This window comes from Anser brachyrhynchus (genome assembly GCF_964034855.1).
Source record: "Anser brachyrhynchus genome assembly, chromosome: 2".
Lineage (NCBI taxonomy): Eukaryota > Metazoa > Chordata > Aves > Anseriformes > Anatidae > Anser > Anser brachyrhynchus.
This window is the reverse complement of record NC_137695.1, coordinates 98,158,086-98,181,517: the sequence shown is the minus strand read 5'-3', so window position 1 is coordinate 98,181,517 and position 23,432 is coordinate 98,158,086. Positions and strand designations below refer to the sequence as shown.

The following is a 23,432-nucleotide window of genomic DNA, read 5'->3' as shown; positions in this document are numbered from 1 at the left end:
AGGAAGCCCTTCTGTTTCTCTGTTCAACAACTGATTCAAAGCAGCACCTATTCTAAAAACACTAGAAGGTATACACTGATTGTGTTTGTTCCTTCTCTAAGACACTTACTCTTTCGCTTGCTGGTTTGACAGTATTAGTAGGAACATGATATTATTGCTAATTTTTGTATGTGGAAACAAATTTCTATAAGGCTTTAAAGGTGATTTTATGAAGATTTTAATTGGTCATTGCTACGCTTGTTTGCCATTCTGCCTAAGGACGAAGAATACCATTGTTTGGGAGTATCATTTAGAAATCTGTAAATATTTATAGGGATGCAGATAAGGAGACTTCAACATGATACAGTGTTTGAGTGTTAATAGGCATTGTGCCTGGCTGAAATGGCTGGCTGCAGTGCCCCTTATATTTATTAAAAGCACATTTTTTGGTGATTTTTTGAAAAATTAGAGACTCAGTATGGTTGTAAATAGAACGCTCCTTTTGTAATCATTTGATGTTCTGTTAAAGCATATGTTGAAGACAAATCATCTGAGATGAATCTTGTTAAATGTTGATCTAGAATTAGTTTTACAATTTGCTTCTTTGCATTGCATCCTTGCAGTTTATGATGCTGCTGGGGTGTTCATAGTGTGGCACAGCAGGTTTGTACTGCGTTGTCATTGAACAAGTAACAGCTCAGCTGATGGGGTTTTGTTTTGAAACGGTTCTTCGCATTATTAGGTGTATTAACCTGTGATTACTTAGATGATGATGATGTTGTAAAGCTGCTTTTTTAAAAAAACTGGTTCTACTATTGATCTCTTTCAGAGCGCTTTTATTAGGCCTGGCTTGCAATCACAATCTGAAGGAGGTGTCTTTAGATCTCAGTAGCTGTGAGGTAAGGATTATTTATTAGGATGTGTTCAAAAGATGCAATGATGGGGAATTAGAGTTGTCATGTAAGCCACTGGGCTAGATGTTCTTCCTCTCCACTCAGAAGTTGCGGGAAAGGTAGAAATCAGATAAGCTGTCATGGTAAAGTGATCTGCTGTGTGTTGCTATGTCATAAATAAAGAGGGCAGAGCACCTGCAGCATCTCACTGGCAACATGCTCCTTGCAGTAGCAACTGTGGATGCTGAGCCAGCAGTGCTGTTCACTGCTGGGCAGCTTCTGCCCTCTGGGGCTGTGATTATAGGGGACCCCAGAGCAAGATTTTTCCAGGTGCCCAGATTGGAATGGGTCACGGGAAGGTGCATACCCTGAAGGTGTGTCTGTGGTTTGAATGTCTTCCTTCAAAATGTCTGTGCTGGAGGCATGAATCCTCTTCTGCAGGTTCACTTTTAAATCTTGGGAAAAACTCTGCTTTTTTCATCAATTAACCAATTCAGGCCAATAGGGAACTTTTGTAAGAGATGATTGAAGCATGCCATTAATTTAAAAGGCATTGCACAAATGGCTTTATTTATTTCAACTATCAATTAAAAATGAAAAATAAAAAGGAAGAAGAAGCAGCAGCTTGATTTGCTTTATCTTGCTTCCTCTTGCTTCTCTGTGCTTTGCTGTGCACTTTGTTTCTCAGGATTGTCCACACTGGTGCAGGATGATACCTGTATGGCTACAGATTATAACAAGAAATCAGCCAAGATCCTGGGAGTTAGTGAGGCAAAGTTACATGGAGAACTGGGGACTTTTACCAAAACCAACATGAAGCTTTACCTCTGGCCTTCCGGAGCTGAGTGGCCACCCTTTCATTTTTAAGCTGCAAAGAAAGCCTCTTGTTAGGCAGATCTTTCCAGGACTATCACTTGTGTATTAGCTCCTTCTGGTAGTGCCTTTTAAATGCAATGGTTTCCCTTTAAATAGAAAGCACGCAATTTCGTAGACATGGTGAAGTGTAGTAATGCTTCCCTTAGGTTCGTGGTTGATTGCTGTGCTTAATTTCCTTACAAAGGAAAAATAAATAATTGTGAATGCATTTCATAGTTTCTTTTGATATTTTATACTTTTTTAAAAAATGGCTTTACTTTGAAGAACATTACATGTAAATTCCAAATAGAAAAGCTTTCAAGTCAGGTATTCATGCTTCTGACTTCTGAGTAAATAGGTCAGAAGGATGATAATGTTTCTTTCAGAGGGAGTAAGAAGAAGGGAGGAGTAATTAAAGTAATAAACATGGAGTCCTGTAATCATAACCTTAAATAAATAAATAAATAGCACACATATTTAGGTAATGAGAGTATAAATTAGCATGTAAATCAAGCAGGGCTGACAAGAGTGAAGGCTTAAGCCCGTCTGCTGGGCCTGGAACTGAGTGCCGTTCATTAAATAGCTCCCAGGATGGGTTACGGGGGAGTCATTAGCTGCACTGGACACCAAAGCAAAAGCAGTGGTGGCTGACTGCCGTAGCAGAAAGGAAGGAATCACACCCAGCCCGAGATGTTGCGTTCCCCTCCGTGATTTGGTTGCTTCAGCACTTGCTAGGTGTAGGCAGCCTTTTTCCGAAGACAACTGGGAATACACAGGAGAGACGGTCTGTAGCTGGGCCCTCCAAGCCACCAGCGCTTCCTTAGATCCTTCCCTCAACATTTTTTTTTTCACATCACTGAGCTTTATCCATTCTCACGTGCTTTGGAAAGAAGAAATTACGCTTCCACCAGCAGAGGGATCGATGTGTCAGGAGCTGGGAGTACTCTCCATGGCCCAGCACCTCCTGCCTCTGCTCCACCTCTCCCGGCCCTGCTGTGAGCCAGACAGGGTGATCTGCACCCAGAGCAGAGCAGTAGGAAGCTCGGAGCTGGTGCCCTGCACTTCTTTCTGCTCCTGCAAGCACACGCTGCCTGGAGGCTAGAAAGCTGACACTTCAGCTTTGCCCCCCTCTTTCCTACACCGGGCAAGCTGCACTCAACTATGGAGGGATAAATCTTGGTTCCTTCCCTCTCCCACCACTTTTAATTTGCTCCCATAATTTTCTGATATACTAATTCCAAGCTTAATCATTTTATATTGCTTGTTTGTTTGTTTTTATTATTTTTTATTATGAAAATTACATTTTTATTTCTACCTGCTCAGCACTGATGTATTTCACTCTTTTCCCTTCTGCTTCCCTTAGCTTGGTCACTGTGTAAGTACCCTCCATGCTTTACCTTAATTCTTAAATCGATAAACAGATTTGTTTCCCTTTCCCATATGCCTCACAGTTTTGAGCACACTTGGCTTTTTTAACTGTTGAAGGGCTTGTTCTACAGTTTCTAAATAAAAATTTGTATTTGTAGACTCATAAGTGTGTCATATAGGAGATGTTGCACTTTTGTTTTCAGTATCACAGTCCTCATTGGCATATAGCCCTTCATATAGCCCTTAATCTCTCCTTTTATATATATGATTTTAATACAATTGCAATAAAATCTGATCCTAAAAGTCAAGTAGTTACCGTCACACCCTCAGATTAGATAGATATCAACATGTGCACACAATGAACGTTTGATATTTCTTTTGTGTTATCAGTACAAGATTGAAAGCTGCTTCTGAAAAGTTGTCCGCTTAAACAGTTGAAGTATATATGTACATCTTTTTGTGGGTAGACGTTTTACCATACCCATAAACAATCCTTTTGATGATAGATAATCGTTATTATCTTAAAATGAAAATTTCTGTCACAGAAACTAACTTTAAATGCTGAAATTTTAGTACAAATATTATAAAAATATTTTTGTTAAAATAGATCTTAGTATTCTTTACAGTTCAGTATGTCTTTTCTAGGGCACGCTGGAATTTTGGCTCTAGTGAAAACCAAATTGTAACACAGTGAAAATAGTTTTTATGTAAATCACCTTTTTAACTGTGACAAGACCACGTATAATCTGCCAGTTCCAGAGATGCTGCAACAATTGACGTGGCAGTCTGTATGAAATGGTTGTCTTGTAGTGGGCGACTCTGTGAGAGAATCAGAGAGCAAAACTGAATGATTTTGGCATTCATAAAGCCAGCAAGTATTACAAATGCTCTTACACAAACAACATTGAGTTAAAACTGCACTAGTTTTGGCCCAGATACAGATTTCTAATTCAACTTCTAAAGAAGTTAGGGCTAAGTAGCCTTTGTTTTATGCAGAAGGGGAAGGGCATCTTATATTCCCTTACTCTTCCAGAAGTGACTTACGGTTTATATGTTGTCTTTAACCACTGCTGTTCTTAAAATGCTCAGACCAAGTTATTGAGCTATTTGCTAACCAATCACAAGTGTTGAACTTTCTAAAAAGTGCCAAATCGAGGCCTTATTGAAAATACTCCCAGAAGGTTGCTTAATTATAGCATTGATAAAAGAGACTATTTACAGAAATGTCATCAGATTGGTTCAGGATATTTAGTCAAGTGAATGAACTAAGTGAAATATTACTCATTTTTTATGGGCAGGTAGTAGAGTGGCTGTTTAATGTTTGAAAAAGCTTTGTGTTACTTTGAAGCAATGAAAGCAAAAATGGAAAATGTTCTTGTAAAAGTTGAATTTTAGTAGAACTTTTTCCTTCTTTTGCTTAAGTCTTTTTCTGGGTGATGATGATAAAGTGACATAAATTTTGTGTAGCTTGTGTAACTGCAAGAAATAAGAAAATGTTTTTGCTTCCTTGGAAAAATTGTGTTCTGTTGTTCAATTTAATAACATTAGTAACTAAGAATGTAGGTTTTCATAACTTTGATTCTCAATCATAACTTTGATTCTTAACGTTAATATTTTCCGTTAGGCTACCTCGTTTTTTTTCTCACTCAATCCTGAAATTTCTCTTATATTTATTTAGTATTTCAGATTAACAATATATTAATACCTTACACGTAGGCATTTTTGTTGTTGGCTTTCTCTTTTATTCCTATTTTAAAGTCAGACATAAGGTAAATTACTGATTACTCTTGTTTATGGTGTTTTGTGACCATTTTAGAATGGGATTATTTTAAAGTTCTTTTCAGTGATGGGGAAACATAATTTCATTGATTTTGATTTGGCTTCTCGTCTTTTAACTGGGCATCTGGCCATTGTGCTTGCTATAACATAAAGCTTGCAACATGCTTTTGCTATAAGACTTGACTGCAGTGGAACTCAAGGGTGATAGTGTTGCATGTTTGTTTACTGGGACAAGCATTTTTCTCTCTGGAAATCAAAAATGTCCTGGAGAACCTGCACCAAAGTCCTGCAGTCACTGCTTAGCACAAGTGCTAAAGGAGTTGTTTTTTTTTTTTTTTTGTCTGCACCACTTGCATCTTTCCCTGATATAAATGCTGAATAATAAAGCTAGAGAATCCTTTTTCTCATTTTATATGCAAACAGTGAGAGTGAAGGATGAGAACAGTAGCAATGTGTGCACAGTCATTTTGATGTCTATAACTTGTCGCTGTTGTTTTTGCTGCTGGTAGTGCCCTCTGTATTCGCAAAGCTCCTACCGCTGTTTTCTGTGTGATCTTGAAACCATAACTAGTTTGCAAAAACGGTTGATGTTTTGTCTCTAGTTAAGATCGGGAGGTGCACAAGTCTTGGAAGGATGCATAGCAGAAATACGCAATATCACCAGCCTAGATATTTCAGACAATGGTAAGTATACAGAACAGGAATGGAGGGCCATGCAGGTCCCAAATCTGAGATATGTTTATTTTATTTTTATGTTTATTTATATTATTTTCAGCTCCCAATATAATCAAGGCTGGTTGCTCTTGCTTTATAATAATTTGCCATATAAGTTATGGAAAAGTCTCAGACCAAGACTCTCATTGTTATAAAGTGTAAAAGAAATGTTAATAGAATAACTCTACTCTCAGAGGTTTATGTCGTTTGAAATAAGTATAACACAGCAGAAGAAATTGAGAGCAGCAAGCATCATGTTAATCTGCAGTATTTTGTTCAAAGTGGGTTTAAGTAAGAGAGGATGAGAAACTAAATGGGGAATGAAAGTGTAGTGAAAAAAGAAAGGCAGAGGAAAGACCAGATATGGAGTGAAGCTGAGGTTGTGACACTGAAGAAGCAAGAGAAGGAAATTCAGAGCATGTGGTCAACCAGCTTCAGGTCATAGAAAGCCTACTTGTATGTTTGGAAAAGTCTTGGACCGTTGTTGATTTGTAGGCTCTGTGCTTCCTAGCTAGAAATACTAGTTAGCTTCTTGTCTTGCAAACTCCAATTGTAGATATGTGGAATGGAAGAACTCGCTTAGCTGGGCTTGCCTCTCTGACAGCAAAATACGGAATTATTTCAGAAAATGGTTCTCAGTAAAATTGAAAAACCAGAATGGTGGGATTAGCAGGTGGAAAGCTTTAGGAGGTACTCATCCAAATTATGTGAAGAGATTGAATAAATAAAGGTATTTAATATCTAAATTATCTCATGAACGTGGATCCTAACTCAGTAATCTAACTAACGGACTCTTCAGTTCCACCAAACTAGTGTTTGGGAACACAGTAGCACAGCAAGTTATTTTTCCTCCTCAGGAGTAGCATAAAGTTTGCATTGTTTCTTCACATCATTTTATCCATAGCCTGTTTAAAACCTGCAGGCTTTGAGAGCTTGTTGGTACACAGCTCTGCTGAGACTGAATAGAAATTAGCATGGTTTGTAAATCCTCAAAGGAACTTTGCCTGACAGCGCAAGGAACCTACCCTTGGGTGACTGGACTGTGGATAAGGGACTACATTTCCCTTCTGTCTGTCTGAGAGATGCTTTCAATGGCTAATTAGGATAGTATTTTAAAAGGCTCATTTTAGAGAACACATTTATTCTCATGGAAAAACAGATGAAAAAGCTGCATAAATAGAAGAACGGATTTTTTTTTTTTGAGAACTCTTTGAATTAGCACACTGATAATTACTTGAATGAATTTAGCTTTAATAATTGGACCCTGTCTGGGACTTTTGTGAAAAAGTGTTTTAATTCTTAATCTGATCTGATTCTTTACAGGCCTAGAATCTGACCTCTCAACCCTTGTAGTCTGGCTTAGTAAAAACCGATCGATAAGGCACTTGGCTTTAGGCAAAAACTTTAACAACATGAAATCCAAGTAAGGCTTTTTCTTCTTTTAAATAACAAAAGAATGAATGAGGAGAAGCTGCTGATTTCATCGTCTTCCTAACTTTTCTTCCCTCAGAAATCTCACTCCAGTACTTGATAATTTAGTTCAGATGATTCAAGACGAGGATTCAGTGAGTATCTTTCTGCCTACTACCATCACGTGTATTTGTACCTTCACAATCTATTTCTGATAATTTTCTTCACTGTGTTAATTTGCTGTGTAAAATTTGATCATGATCCTGCACAATGACATCCAACATCTCATGGTATATTTTTTTTTCCAAATAATAATTTGGATTATTTGTAGCATGTAGGTAAATGTTTCTTAGTCTTAGGATCTGTGCTTGTTGAAAAAATAACCCAGCTAGTTGGATATGCTTAGCCTTGTTTGCTTTAGGTCTAAATTATAGGACATTACAATGTTAGTGTTCCCTGGGTGGTGATATTCCTTAAATAGCAGATTTATTTTATTTTATTTTACTTTAGTTATTCATTTATTTTAGCTAATAAAATGGACAATTTATTGACGACTATTCTTAGGGGGTTTGGCTTTTTTTTTTTTTCTTGACAAAATGCAAAATCACTGCAGCGATCTCCCAGAACTACTTTCTTCATCAGAAGATGCACGTAAAGCAATCACTATGCTATTCTTTACTTCTGGTACATTTATCACAGAAGCAATTTCATAAAACTCTTTCACAGTGCCATGCTGGGATCCTTGCCCATTTCTTTTCGTTTCCGTGCCCTCTCCTGATTCCAAAAGACTTATGTGGTTGGGTTTACTTTCTTTCCTTTCCTTTCCTTGGCATCCTAGTTTTGGCTAGAAATGAGTCTTAAGAGTCTCTGTTGGTCTCATACTTGTCAAATTTTATTCATCATTCTTAGTCCTTTCTTTCTCCTTCATGCCCCTTGCAAATACGAAGCAAGCTCTGCTTTCCTCATTCTCCAAAAATAGCTGACTGTAGACTTCAGTTCTCTTGACACCTGCTATTCCTGTTGTCTTTATTGTCTCACCTCCAAGTTCATGGTCCACACTAACAGCTTTTATATTTTCTCCTGCCATCTGTGTCTGTACCCTGCAATTCAGTGGAACATTTTTACAGGGGTTTCTGATGTCTCCTTCCATACAAGACGATTAGACCCATATTCTGTGTTCATCTTTTCTCGCTACTCTGAAATGATTCATTAAACTAGTCCTCCCTCCTCTCTGTGCCCTCGTAATTGGGATTAGTAGTACTGCTTTTTCTTGATTCTTTGCCTACCTCCTTACCTTCTTCTTTAAATATGAGATGTCTGTGTGACACAGTGAAGTGCTGCATATGGATACCAGAGCTAATTCTAATTGAGTTAGCACCAGTAATGAATGCAGTAAGTTCTTGTGTGCACAAGTTAAATGGAGGATTATTTCAAGAAGCGCATTGGTAGATCTCTGTATTACTTCTTATTCCAAACTATAGCCTTTTAATTTTGTGTTGTGTGACCACCTCCTTCTACTCTGTCTCTGAACAGAATGGTGCAGGGCTCTCTTCCCCTTCTCTTTTTTTCCTATTGATACTGTACTGAGAGTGGTATCATTTCATCAGAATTTTATCAGATAACATCTGCTTATTCTCTTTGGACGTTTGTCTCTGTCCTGCCCTGTATCTCCTATCAGCTGTCCTCGAAGGCTGTTGTGTAAAATCAGACTAATCACAAGCACATTTAATTTATGTTGTTTTTTCACAGTTTCCCTCATCCTTTTACTTTGCTGCAGGTGAACATTTCTTCCCATACAGGTGATATCCTAAAATACCTCTTCAACACACACTATCCTTTCTTTCCATTATCCAAACCTTCTTCTCAAATGTGCAGTGTTTCTTTCTGTTTATATGACTATCCTCTTCATAATATCTGTCCACAAAGGTAAAACTTTCCAATTCCAATTTTGAAGTCTCCGGGTCATATAAAAAGTAGCTGCTAAATTTTGGATGTATGGTTCTCACAGCTCACCCTCCCTTGCCTCATCAGCTTCAGCTTCTTGTGCTCCTTTTCTTTTCAGCTTATGGGTGACATTAGCCATTGTTTCATTTTCTGACTTCTCTACAATCAGGTGGGCTCCTGTAATTCTTACTCAACATGTCTTTTTTTGAGCTAATTTACACAAACATGCTCTTTAGTCTCTTCCTGTTTTCAAAATGTTGAAAGGAAATAATCCACTAAAAAGATTTTTTTTTTATGCTTAAAATAACTGTTTCTTCTTCATATCCTGCATTAACCTTTGGGATGTAGCCTATTTGCTGTTACCCTGTCTCTTCTCTCCCCATTTTCTAGTCTCTTGTTAATCCTTTCTAGTGAAAGAATCTTGTTTCCTTTCTGTCTCATCTGATGCTAAAATCAATCAAAAACATCTCCTAGCAGCTAAATAATGGAGAACAGACTGTGTAGCACTGTGGGAAAAAGATGTGTTGCAGATAGCTGCCTAGGATGGCCCTCACTCCACCTGGAGATAGTACAAGGCTTAGGAAATTGTTTAAAGTTTCTAGCTATTTATGTTTGGTTTTGAATCCTAAATGGGGAGGTCCTTGTTCTACCACTACTACGCATTGACTGCCACAGGACACTAACAAGTTACAATGGAACCAGAGAGAGCAGAGGATGGTGTTGCCCAGAACACATAGTGCTTGATCAATATTGCCTGCAGGCTGGTGCAGCCTGGGGACCACGCATTATCTGCATGGAAAGCTGGAGTGAGAGGCTTTAATCTAAAACAGTCATATGCCAAATGCTTCTTCATGTATTTATACGCGCTTAAAATAGATCTGTTGCTGTGTTAATGTGAGTCATGAGTAAAATGATTTAAACAATCAATAGCTTGGTTTTATAACTGGAAAAAATACAGCCAGGCACAAATGTAATTCTACACAATTTAAAAACAATGGTAGTAACCTAAACAGCAAAATTTCCTAGGTGTTTAATATAAACAAGAATGTAATATTGAGATTAAAAATACATATATTCTTTATTTGGCTACGTGCTGTACAGTGCAGTCTATAATAATGTGTTCTTATTAGTATAGCAGGAGGTGTCTGAAGTTGTATGCTTACTGTGCCATTTCTTTTCCTCGTGCCAAAATGAATGTTACACTGCAGGTGCAGTGTAGCATTACTCAGGGTGGCAGTCAGTCCTGCATAGGTGCAGAGAATTATTACAGTGCTGAATATCTTGAGTTTTTAGGTCACTGTCTGTTGAAGAATTGGCCTTTTGAGTGATTTTAAGAATTCCTCCTCCTCAATAAGATTGTTCTAAGACATCTTCAGTGCTATTGGCAGATTATCTGCTTTCTGCAGCAGGGCCACTGTAGTGCTTGTCAGACACCTGGTTTCTTAATATCCAGCTAAAAGTATAAAACTCTGATTTTACAAGAAGTAAATGTTTCTAGGCTTTTTGGTGTTGGGGAGGGAGGGTGGTTTTTTGTTCGTTTAGTTGTTTGTTTTTAAATGTAATGGTCAGGTAGTTTCGTGAGTGTTTAACAGTGATGTTACTTTAATCACACAGAGTCACATTCTGATTGTAGTTCGCATTCTGACCACCGAATCAGTCCAGAAGTGTTATTCCTTTCTCATTCAGTAAACAATAGGGGTAGTTATGCAAGAAAATTAGCAATTCATCCACTTCAAAGACACTGCCAACATAGCAGGGTTTTTTACTCTCGTGTACGTACATTTCTTAGGTGGTAATAATGGTGCATAAATATCAGTCCTTGCAGAACATAGTGCAGAAGTCTTTCCAAAGTATATATTTTTCTGTCAGAGTGTTGGAATAAGTGAGATGAGACATCGTTTCCTGAGAAGGTATTTGAGGTTTAGAAAATCTGATATGTGGGAGTGAGCATTTCCAGTGAAGTTCCTAGGATGGCCCTTTCTAAAGTGACACAAAAGAAACAGAAGAAACTTCTCTTACACAAACTTATTGGTGATTTCTATGTCTGGTTGCTGTGTGGTACTGCTTTTCTGTGAATCTGTCACAGGAGGTCTTCTCAGACTTGTGCCAAGAACACTAAATACCTTTCTAATGCGATGTTAATATTCTTTAGGGTACATAATGTAGTGAAACAGGGGAACATAGACAGATTAAGGGCATTAACGTAGTAATTTAATAACTTCCATTTAAAATAAAATCAGCATGTGGCTCGTGTTACTGTTAGACTTTTTAATTATAAACCTGCTGTGCCTCCAAATTTTTATGTATTTTCTCACTTATAAATGCATTTCTTAGTGTTGCAAACTTTCTGGTTATCCCTGTCATCCAGTGGTGTCTGGAAGCTAGAGTCCCATTGTATAGCAGGTGCCATGCAAGCTTCTTGGATCCTGGAAGGTGTGCACATATAGCTCAGTTGGTTTATTTGCATTAATCTAAGCCTCAGGCACCTAATTTAGTTGCTTTGATTCATCCTTCTGACGTGTCGATTTTCCCATATATGAGTACTTTGGAGATTTTAGTCTTCTAAAAGTTGGTGTATAGTGACAATGCTCTTCTCCATATGAGCTCACACTTAAGCAAGGGAAAATGTTTTGTGGAGCTATTGTATATTAGCAAAGACAAATGACAATCTTGGCAACTGTGGTAGCTCTGCAAGGTGTGGTGATGGATAGACTAGCTCTTAAGCTCCTGCTTTTGAGTATTGGGACACTAAGAATGGAGGGAAGACATAAGATCATTAACAAAGGTGTTTTTAAAAGTTTTCTGAAGGCTTTAGTGTGTGATTTGCAGGAACCCAATAGCTAGTTTCAGGTTAAAATGGGAGGGTGTGTGTATGCATAAAAAGCTGCATAAAGATTTTGCAATCACAGGTGTCAGAACGTTGCTGTGAATAATATCCATTGGCTTACTCATGTTACTAGATACTCTTCTTACTGCTCTTAATTTCAGACCTGCTACACCTTTTTGTCTCTTCCCTCCCAAATGCCCATGTCCTTAGTTGAAGATGTGCAGATATGCAAAATCACTCCTTGAAGTAACAATAATAAAACAGTTTAAAGGAATTGGTTTTGTTTTATTAATGTCTCAGGTCCTAATTTGCCCTTGGGGTAAACTTCCCAGTCTGAGTGAGAGAAGTGGGTGCTAGGTATTTTTATTTCTCACTGGCAGGGAAGCATGCTGGTTAAGCAAAACTCACTGGACACCAGAGGTTGTCGTGTGAAGCTGATTGTTGCTGTCCTGCCTCTTTTCAGGTTCCTGCTGTATTCAGTACTTAGTGGGACACAGAAAATAGGAGTCATTGTCACTTAATGCTTTTTTTCAGGGTGTAACTTAATCTTTGTTTGTGTCTTTGATACCTGTGCTGTAGTTGCTGAATCCTACTTTGTTGTGTGTACAGCACATGCAGCAAACACAGAAATAGCTCGTTGATGCTCAGTGTCATCTTCAAGAGTTTCATGAACTTCTGGTGGATGTGCATGCGCTATCAGTTGCTATTATCCGTGCCTTTTCTGTGCTCCACAGCCTCTGCAGTCATTGTCCCTCGCAGATTCCAAGCTGAAGACTGAGGTCACCATCATTATTAATGCTTTGGGCAGCAATACCTCTCTTACAAAAGTGGATATTAGTGGAAATGCCATGGGAGATATGGGAGCAAAGATGCTGGCAAAAGCCCTACAGATAAACACCAAGCTCAGGTAAGGGAAACATATTTGGACTAAAAGATATGATAGCTTAATAATAATGTTGTTGTTGGCATATTATCAAGCTGTTTCTCTTCAGGATCACTGGAAAAAGCCAAGCTATAATGTATCTATTTGGAAAGCTTCTCATCCCTTTTTCTTTAAAAAGGAAAGAAAAAAAAAAAAAAGATGGAAATTTTCTCTGCAAAAATATCTCCAGAACTGAAACTGGAGCAAAACTGCATCCAATTAGAAGGGTATTTTGTGGTTTAGGATTAGGTACAGAATTTGATTTGCTCATCCATTTCACAATTAGGGGAGAAAGATGTGGTTTTGACAGATAGTGCACAGGCACAATCCTTTCTTTTCCTTCTGTTTTCAAGGCAAAATCCAAACCCATTTTCATCCAATTTCAGCTCCAAAAAGACTTAAGTCTTCTTGCTCATAGTAGCCTACTTTTGAAGAGATGGTATCTTTCTGTTGTGATAAGGCAGCTGTAAATTTTGTGGAATCATAAGAATGATTACATTGCTATGAAGCTCTGGATGTCATCTAATCCAACCTCCTCAAAGCAGGGCCAGCTTTAAAGCTAGGTTGCTTAGAGCCTTATCCAGGCAGTCTTTGAAGATCTTCAAGTACAGAGATTCTCCAGCTTCTCTCGGGAACCTCTTCCAGTGCTCAGCCACCTTGTTCTACTCTCTCTTTTCTATTGGAGGCTTTCTCAGCAGAGAAAATTCTGATACTTGGATGGGAAATAAAAATAAAGTATTCTTTCTCTAATGTAGTATCAGTTTGTAGGAGAATTAAGAGCTTGTGGAATTCAGAAAGGGTTAGTATCATGGACCATCCCTTCCTTTCCCTCTCCCCCCACCTTTAGCACTGATGGACCTTGGCATCACTTCCCTGCATCTTCATCCACCTGACAACTTCAATGTTTTTTTAGCACATGGCTGTCACTGATGACTACAGAGTATCACATTTTTTCTATCCAGTACGTGATTAGCAAATGGTAAACCTTCAATCAACATGTACCTTGTTGGGAACCTCTAAATATGTCACCATCACCAGGAAAATCAATACTCACTCCTCCTCTTGTCAGACTGTGCAGATGAACCTTCCACGGTGTATTGTCTGTGTGAAGAGACCACCGTGTGCTTGGCCTCCAAGAGTTTGCTCCCTGCAGGATAAGAAATTCTCCAGAACAGTCCTGGCTGTTTTGCTCAGATACAGAGATCCTGGTATTGCCTTGCTATCCCCAGACTGAATAGTGAAAATGTTAAGGAAATGCTGGAGAGGTGGCTAAGGTTTGTTCAATGTATGAACCTGAACTAGCCACCAGTACCTGAAGAAATAAAGCCTTAAAGGCTTTCAGGATGGCAGACTGAAATGTGCCACAGCACACTGAATGTTACAGCTGTAGTCTGTGGTAGGATTACTAACTGAATAATGCGATGGTAACTGGCTGTGCTTAAAATATTATAAAATTATGTCCTGGTAGAAATGTAGGTACTTTTTCAAATGACAGAAATATCCAATATCTGACCTTGGACATTTCTGATCTTTGGAAGGTAGGTGTAGAATCTACTTTCCTTTCTTCCTTAACTTTTTCTTTGCATTTTCAAAAAAAAAACAAAGGAATTGTTCTGCAATAGCAGAAGGGTGTTACTACCCGTGAAATCCTGCAGCTACTTTTTTTTTTTTGAACATCAGAACTCTTTGTTTATGTCTTTCTTTTTTAAGAACAGCTACAACTAGCGCTCTTGCATGAGCAAGAATTATCTGCATGACTGTCTCTTCTGACTACTAATGAGATCTTTGAACATGTGTTCACAAATTGTCAGGCAGTCTGCCTGAGTGGTCTAAACTGGGGGAGGAGGGGGAAGACTTTATCACTCCTATCACAGAGTTTTGTATTCAAAAGAGCTGCAATTCATGCACCTAACCTAATGGTATATACTGGCAGCTAGTTATGTTCCATGAGGAATCATAGGAGCTGTGCAACGAGCTGGTACAGGATTAAATGTAAAATAGCCTGAAAATTTTGACCTGCAGTCAGCATGATTTTTTTTAATATTTTTTTTCTGCAACTTTGGTGATACAGCCTGTATGGAACAGAGATTGATCACGTACTCTAATTTTCTTGGTTTTCAGTATGGCCCTGCAGGGCAGACAGTTGAACTTTGTTTTGATGCCGTTCCTGGAAAAAGCTGAAATTTTATCTCCAAATCTTTCTATTAACTGTGTTTTAGAAAAGTTATATTTAGATAGTAATAATGGAAAATAAAGTACAGGGTCCCCTTGGACGAAACGGGAACTCAATTTTGTAATATTTTTGTCCCTCACTTCAGTCATTCTAAGCTTTTAGCGTATGAGACTTTTTTTAAAAATGTTGCCAGCGCTATGCAGTTTTTGACATACAACTCTGTGTTATTTCAATATGCAGTGTTTCAGTATAGATTTATTTGGCTCATCTGTTGTTATTGTTTAATTTGTTTTCTTCCTCTCAGAACTGTAATATGGGACAAGAATAACATCACTGCACAGGGCTTCCAGGACATAGCTGTGGCACTGGAAAAGTAAGTCCTCAAGCAACTGAATGACTGATGAAGAAAGAGGTCAAACACTTAGATCCTGAGTGATCTGAGCAGCTGCAGTTTTCACTGCAGCCAGTGTGATTTGAAGATACTGAATGCTCTCAATTTTTGAGCATCGGCGTGTTTAATCTACAGGCAGACATGACTTCACATCTTTCAAAAGGATGAGAAGAGGCTCAGTGGCTCTTTCGTGCGTACACTGCTGTCAGCATTAAGACCGTTGAGTTCTGCTGTTGATGTTAAAATTTAGCATTTGAGAATATTTTCCCCTTTTCTTCATTCTCTTGTGTTGGTAACATGCAGAAATTCTATTCTTGTCAATGAATGAAGCTGTCTATAATAACAGAAAATTACTGAAGCATGCCTTTGTGGTCTGACTTTCTTTTTCTTTCCCCCAGCAAGTCGAAACTAGTAGTGATGATCTCAGAAAATGCAGTTGTTCATTGTAGTCTCCGTGGTCTGGGTCCTCTTGCTTCCCTGAGCTCTCTCGCAGTTGCAGCAGTTAGCAGTGATAGATGCTAAATGACTTTCATCTCTCTGTCTCATCACATTTCTTTATATGTGATTATTACTTTTCTGAAGAGGGAAAAATTACAGATTTAAATTAAGCAGCAGTTGCAGTTGTTTCACGTCATTAAATCCCTCAGACATGAACAAAGGGTCTCTTTAGAAGGTGAAGCTAATATGCCATTGCTAGTTTCTAGACAAAATGTCTCGCAAAACTGTGTAAGTACTATCGGGAGCGTCTTAACCCTCGGAGGGGTCATAGCTCTATAGAGCTTATAAAGTTACTTGGTTTATGAAACTGCTGTAGTTAATATACTTCGTTTCAAAATGAATTCAGTTGCACTGGTGGGGAAAATTATATAAATGATGTATAATTAAACAAATCATCTTGGAGTGATTCCATTGATAGTAGTGAATAAGAATTTGCAAAGGTTATTTGTCAGCTTGCAGACATTTCCAGAGAGTAATAGCATGTACATTTATGAGAAAGTCTGGTAGAAAAGAATATATGCTTATTTTCTGGTTAGCATCAACTTTACTTTTCTGTTCTGAAGTGCTTGGATAAGTAAATAAAAAAGAAGGGAGACATCCTAAGGCAAAAGCAAATAATCTAAGCAGGAAAAGAAATGTTACCAATAATTCTCTGACATTACACGTTGTTGAGATGATGCCTCATTTATTTAGCTTGTAAGATGAGGTCATTTTATGTCTCTGCTAACATTTAAAAATCATTAAAATCATTGATAATATCATAACCTAAGTCACAAGAAACAAAGGTTTTATCTTGCAAGAGAAGGACTGTCAATGTTGGCTGAAAACAATTAGCCTTTAAGCAATCCATCTCAAAGACATATTCAGAACATCCTATGCCATATGCTTCCTAAAAATACACGAAACCAGCAATATTCTGTAGGAAAGAACTGTTGCTCAAGATGCAGTGAAATACACTGAAGATGCTTGGGGGTGTGTTGTGTCTGTTTTGGTTTTTGTTCTTAACAAAAATAGTCATATACTAAACCACAAAAGAGAAGAAAACTAGGCTTCCAGAGTATGAGGCTGAGGACTGGGAGGGATTCTAACAAACTTTTAACCAGATTGAAGTAATCTGAACGTGTTTTTTTTTCTCCTCCCTGCCAGCTTTTCTTCATCATCTTAAAGTTGTTTGAAAACCATATTCCTGTAAGGGAATTTTAAGAGCTTGGCCATTAATAGATTTGCCACAAGGGTATCCCAGCCAGCTGACTTGAGCTGAGAGGGGTTTCTGTACAGTCCTCTAAAAGTGTCTGTTCAGGAGAGCAGTGTACATCCTGTTCAGCCTGGCCATTAAATATGGATTTGTATCTCAGTAATTTTGATATGGAAATGAGTATGTGCTTGTGGGCTTTGCAATCTAGAGCCTACTCTGTCATACAACTGGGTGATATCGCCCCACATTTATTTCTGGGAGACTTTTGTTTGCATGGACTGACTGAAGAAGTAGTTCAGGCTCTAAAAGCTGATATGAAATGCTGGAATTTTGTAGAGAGCTAGAAATCCTTCCTTTTTCAGTGATACAAAATTCACATACCCAAGCCTGCAAAACAGATTATGTTATTCCCATAAAAAAAGAAAGGCAGTAAAATCATCATGCTGCAGCAGTGAATGTGCGTCACAAATGGAGCAGGAGTTACTACAGGAGAAGTAATGTGATGAAATGTAGGACTATTGTCACATATGCTGTATGTAAGGGAAGAAACAGGAATTTTTAAGACATTCTTTCCAGTCACTGAGTGCTTCCCTGAAATGTGACATTCTTTTTATATAGGTATTTTGCTGAGAGTATTAATGGAACTACTGAGTGTTAGGAAATTACTGGATTATTGAGTTGGTAGAGAAATGTGCTCCATTAAAAAGAGAGAAGTGGAGTCTTAAGGAAAAGAAGAATGGAACAATATTTGGGGAAACAGAAAAATGGAATGTGAAGATTGCTCTAATGATCAAAGTTGAAAGCAAGCTTTAAATTCTTGATATTTGTCCCTAAGAGCTGCTTCATTTTTAGATGCAAACAGGCTAGCATTCCAGAACAGTGCTGCTTGTCCAAAGGACCCATTATAGAGCCTTCCTTAGTGGTCTTTTAAAGTTCTACCTCTGTGACTGTGTGTCCATGAAGTCTCCTTGTCTTTAATTTCTGTGTGTGAGGGAGAGGGAGGGAGCACTAAGCTTTTGACTAAATTGAATTTAGCATATGATTACTAGCATGAGAGCTAACAATTATAGATTTCAATGAATATGATGTGTTAAATGTCAAACAGCTGCATAGATCCTTGGCAATCTACCTTTGTTTCTTTTTAAACAAATAAATGCACACCGCACCTGCCAGGTAGTATCAGGCAATTAGCAACTTGTGTAATTATTCTCTCTCTCTGACATTTCATTGTGGGTTAACCTGGCAGGCAGCTCAGCACCACACAGCCACTTGCTCACTCCCGCTGAGTGGGATGGGGGAGAGAATCAGAAAGGTAAAAGTGCAAGAACTCGTGGGCTGAGATAAAGCCAGCTTAATAGGTAAAGAAAAAGCCATGGGTGCAAGCAAAGCAAAACAGGGCAGCACGAGGAGCAGGAAAGAGGCCTTGGCTCTGTGTGAGCGCTGCTCTGCAGCAACTGAAGCAGCCCTGTGTTATCAACACTGTTTTCCTCACAAATCCAAAACGCAGCACCATACCAGCTACTACAAAGAAAATTAACTCTATCCCAACCAAAACCAGTACACATTGAAAATTAGTCTCCATATTGGTGGTCAGCCAGTTATTCTGTGTTTTGTATTACATGGGGACACACAGCAGTGTCTGTGTGGTAGATGCAGTTCTTTTGAAGGAGAAGACAACTAGAAAGAAAAGTTTTTTTGTGTTTGTTTGGTTTTTTGCTATGAATAAGGTGTTCACATTGGGGAAGAAAAGTAGAAGCCTTAAGTAAGCACGCAAGGTAAAATGTTAAGTAGTATCGGTGAGGAATCAATGAGCTGGGCAGTTCAAAAGATCACTCTCCTTCAGAGTGATGTTTCATGTGGCTAAGCAAGTGGTGGGATAGGAGTTGAAAGAATATTGGAGCTAGTTAAGTAGTTAAGGTGTCTGCTGTTCAAGTTAGTGCATACAACGAGGGATGGGTCCTTTGAAGTCAATGGAATAGGCTCACTTGAAACTGTCATCTGTAAGGTGCTCAGAAATAGAGGCCTCTCAACATACTTAAGGAGCTCTGGATGAAATAGAAACAGACGGTTCGCAGGATGTTTGCAGACTGCTGAAGGAGAAGGAAGAGGTGTTTGCAAACAGTGAAGGCTAATTGAAAACAGGCAGAATAATTTCTTTTCCAGTTTTTAAGAACTGCTTGCTTTTTTTGTTCTTATTTATTGAAATCTAAAAGTATACGGACATACCACTGCATATAACATTATAGGCTTAACCATGTCATGCTAGTCAAGTTACGTTCTCAGGATTTAAACACAGTTTTGACTCAAGACAAAACCCTATCTGTATTCTTGTATTGCAGCAGATGGATGAAGCTATGGAAATATTTTGCAAACAAATAAGCAAAATACAGGGAGCAATTGTTTGCATAAAGCAGTGTGGAGATGCCACACTTGTTTTGCCAGCTTTTATTAAAAATTCAGCAAGTGTCTGCAATTTGTTGTAAACACAAGGAGCAATTAAATACTAAATTTTCAAAACTCAGTCTCTTGGTCACTGTCTTATCTATTACTGAATATTTCCATTTAGACTTAGATCTGATAGAATTGCTAGTAGGCACTGAGACATTCAGTTCTGTTTTGATATAGGAAAAAAAGTAATCCAACCTTGTGGGCAAAAGCACAGAGGACAGCGTGACCTTTAATTGGCAGCCACTGGGCACTGGCCATTTAACTGTACTTTGTGCTTTTTTTAAATCTCCACTTCTATCTAGTGGCAAAGAATAAGCAGAAAAAAGGAGCATGCATGCCTCCAGATAGTCCACTTAAAAATATGAAAAATAATCTTAGTACCTTCTACAGCCAGGCTAGATGCATCTTCTGTTCCCCTCCTAGTTCATTCTTCATTAAGAGATGCAGTAATTAGGCTACGTTTTATTAATAAAAAACTTTATTTTTATTTTTCTTTAGGAATTATACTTTGAGATTCATGCCTATACCTATGAATGATGCTTCCCAAGCACTCAAAACAAACCCTGAGAAAACAGAAGAGGCACTGCAAAAGGTATTGCCTATACCACCCCCATATAGAAATAAAGCCAACCCCCACCCCCACCCCCAAAAAAAAAAAAAAAATAATTTTAAGTGGCTGTGATTTCATGCTTGGCTGAATAAGAATTCTTGGCTAGTTTCATTGATTGTTTGATTTGCGTGGGCATTTATGTAGTAATCAAGTGCTGCAAAGAAACGTAAATCTTTTTATTCCGAAGTGCTTGAAGTGAAGGGGTGGTGGAATGCAATGGTGTATTATCAGAAAGTCATAACCAAACCGGTGCAAGCTAGACCTTTATTTCTGTACGTCTAAGTGTACATCTAAGGGAGAGTCAGAAACTGCCATATTTGTTACAGGTGTGCTTGTTCGTATTTCCACATGCATAGAATTAATGGTACGCATTTTTTCCTGTTGGGGCATAAGAAATGCAGTCAGCTCAGCACAAGACAAAGGATGCTCTTAAATTTGGGGGAGGATAAAAACATTTACTGCCTGTGTTTTATATTGTACGTATAAAATTCACACACTGCATTGCCATAAATGAACAACTGCACCAACATGTTCTTTTGGATGAAGGTGGTGTTGACAGTATGTGTAGCTGTTCCACTTGCATGGGCTGTACAACTCCCAGCTGAGTTTTAATACAGTAAATCTTGCAAGCTCCAAATGAGCCTCCTGCTCAATCAAAAAACATACAGTTCACAAGTCTTTAATGAGTAGCTTTACTTCAGCCAGGGTAGGGTCATAAAAACCTTATAAATAGTTCTCACAGACAGTTGTGATTAAAAAGCAAGTGCCTATGATCCTTTTTAGAAAATAAATTGTCAGTAAAGTGATTCCCAAAGTGAAAAGTGCTGGTAGTTAGCCCCTTTTTCTTTGATGCATGAAAATTATCTAAATTCTGCTTTAAACAAATCTGGATCATGGGGGATGGTTATATGTCTTGCATCTTGTTTAATGTAATTATAAATAAGTTCATGTCTGGAATGATAGATGCATCTCTGAAAAATATCATAAATTCTATGTGTTAATTAGGCATTACGTAAAAAGAGCATTTTCTGTTGTTCATTTCAAAGTTGCTAATGCGTTCTGGACCTCAGTTTGTTTTAACTTGTGCTGTTTAAGCTTTGTTTATACAATATAAAGCAGTTTTCTCCAAAAAAAAAAAAAAAAAGACAAAGGTTTGTGGAGCGGTGCTGTGAAAGCTGCCAATTCCCCGAGGCAGGAACACCTGCCCGCACTAGCTGAACTGTGGAGGCCACTGTAGGGACGCCTGAACTGACCACCTGGCATCTCAGCAGGGTCCACAAACTTCAGCACACCACAGCTTGAATACAACAAGAGTGCTCCTGACCCTGGTCCACCACCAGGCAGCCGTAGTAGCTAACCTCCCCAGCTCTAGTATCTCCACAATGTTCTTTACTTACAGTGTGGAGGAGCTGCATAAGCCATGTATTACTGCTGAAGGCCTAACGGGGGCACGGTCAGACTGCCCCAGTCCTTGCTGCCGATGCAGGTTAAGAGGTTCCTGTCAGCCCCTGGTAGTCTCTGCCTCACGACCTGCTGGCTACCACATCCGTCCTTTTCCCTTTTCTTCCTCTCAGACCAGGTCCATCATCGGAGATGGACCTGAAACAGTTTACTAGTTGGGTTTTAGACTTGACTGATATTGACAGAACCAGGTTAGGCGGTTACTCCATGTTCCATTAAGCTGGCTGAGAGTAGGTGGTGACTGCTGGTGACAGTTGTGGTGGGCTGGGGACAGTGGCTGTGGGTAGAAATCACTTTTCCCTGAACAGCACTCATTGACTGGTTAGCCCTAAGTAACTTTTGAACTGTGTTTTCTGGATCAGTTAGGCACTTCTAGGTAATGTGTCTTCTCTCAAGTCCATAGTGTTGTTTAAACCTGCCTCTTTGCAGTGGGCCAAATGAATCTAAGACCATCATCTGTCTTGTGTCACCGTGGTCTCTACAGCAACACTTGAAGGATAGATTCCCTTTAGATTTTCTCAAATCTGGATCTACTCCTTTTGTCGACATGGCGTACTAAATTGTTCAAAAGAGATGACTAACTGAGAAAGCACTGGCAAAAGCATAGTGTTTAACAAAGTTTCACCACTGAGTGAGTGAATATTTGCCAATGTGATTATCTAGCATTGAGACACATAGAATAAGGTTTGCAGATAACAAACAAAATTATACTGAAGCAATCGTTACTGTTAGTCCCCATTTCTGATACAGCGTGGACGAACTGCATAAACCCTGCATTACTGTTGAAGGCCTAATAAGGGACACAGCATGAAAGCAAATTACAATCCAGAGTCAAATCAGTTTCCTAATCTGGCTTTGTTTTTTAGATAGAAAACTACTTGCTTCGTAATCATGAGACCAGAAAGTACCTACAAGAGCAAGCGTACCGGTTGCAGCAAGGCATTGTCACTAGTACCACTCAGCAGGTGAGCACCTCATTCCGTGTTGGTACTTCTCTCGTTTTAAGATCTGTTTGGGGGACAGAATTCTCTTGCTCTTCCTTCAGAGTAGCTTAAAGCAGAACGTGCTTTGCAGATGATATTTGGTTGCTCAAAAAAATAATAATGATCAATGATAATATTTTTGGAAAAGGTATGTCTTCTGCATAGTAGCTTGGTACTGTGTACAGAAAGACCCAGGCTATCTCTGAGTAAACTACTGTTGGAACCAGGAATAGTTCAGTTCATTTGTGCTCAGGAGTCTGACCTTCAGCAGGCTTTCATTGTTGTGGCAAGTATCATCATAAGGCTCTGCCACTTCTGGTGCCTGAGTTAGATCCAGTGTCTCTGCATAGCACTGAGCTACCATGTATATATGCCCGTTGATACCACCAGAACAAATAGGCTTAGAGAGCATGTTGTCCTTAGACCTTCAAAATTTCAGGTATCATGGGAAGATTTACTTAGATGAAGCAAAGGAAAGTGGAAGTCTTCTGTGCTCTTTATATTGTGGACAAATGAAAAGGCTTCCTGTCTAACACAGCCCTAAATACTGCTCAAAGTTGGGAAACTTTTTTGGTTTGTCAACAAACCACATCACTACCTAAGCACCTCCCAAGCACTCCCAAGCACCAAGTGGTAAGACAAGAGGAAATGGCCTTAAGTTTTTCCAGGGGAGGTTTAGGTTGGCTATTAGGAAGAATTCCTTCACTGAAAGGGTTGTGAAGTATTGGAACAGACTGCCCAGGGAAGTAGTTGAGTCACCATCCCTGGAGGTCTTCAAAAAATGCGTAGATGTAGAGCTTGGGGACATGGTTTAAGGGTGGATTTGGCAGTGCTGGGTTAAATGTTGGGCTGACTAGATGATCTTAGAGGTCTTTTCCAACCTAAATGATTCTATGATTCTTTGATTCTAAGTTTGCTGAAGTGCAACATGTTCTTTTTGTATGTGTGTGGGGTTTTTTTTCTCTCTTTTTTTTCCCTTTTG

At 38.7% G+C, this 23,432-nt stretch overlaps 1 protein-coding gene across 7 annotated transcripts in view; it reads left to right on the top strand.

Moving 5' to 3' along the window:
* Window positions 1–23,432, top strand: part of CARMIL1 (capping protein regulator and myosin 1 linker 1) — a 202,554-nt gene that overhangs the window by 127,283 nt on the left and 51,839 nt on the right. For all 7 annotated transcript variants that reach the window (XM_080579348.1, XM_080579347.1, XM_080579345.1 and 4 more), the window contains 8 exons: window positions 809–878; window positions 5,477–5,558; window positions 6,912–7,011; window positions 7,099–7,153; window positions 12,504–12,676; window positions 15,169–15,237; window positions 19,895–19,988; window positions 22,334–22,432. In XM_080579348.1, coding sequence (XP_080435474.1) covers window positions 809–878; window positions 5,477–5,558; window positions 6,912–7,011; window positions 7,099–7,153; window positions 12,504–12,676; window positions 15,169–15,237; window positions 19,895–19,988; window positions 22,334–22,432 — 742 coding nt within the window. The remainder of the gene's footprint in view (window positions 1–808; window positions 879–5,476; window positions 5,559–6,911; window positions 7,012–7,098; window positions 7,154–12,503; window positions 12,677–15,168; window positions 15,238–19,894; window positions 19,989–22,333; window positions 22,433–23,432) is intronic.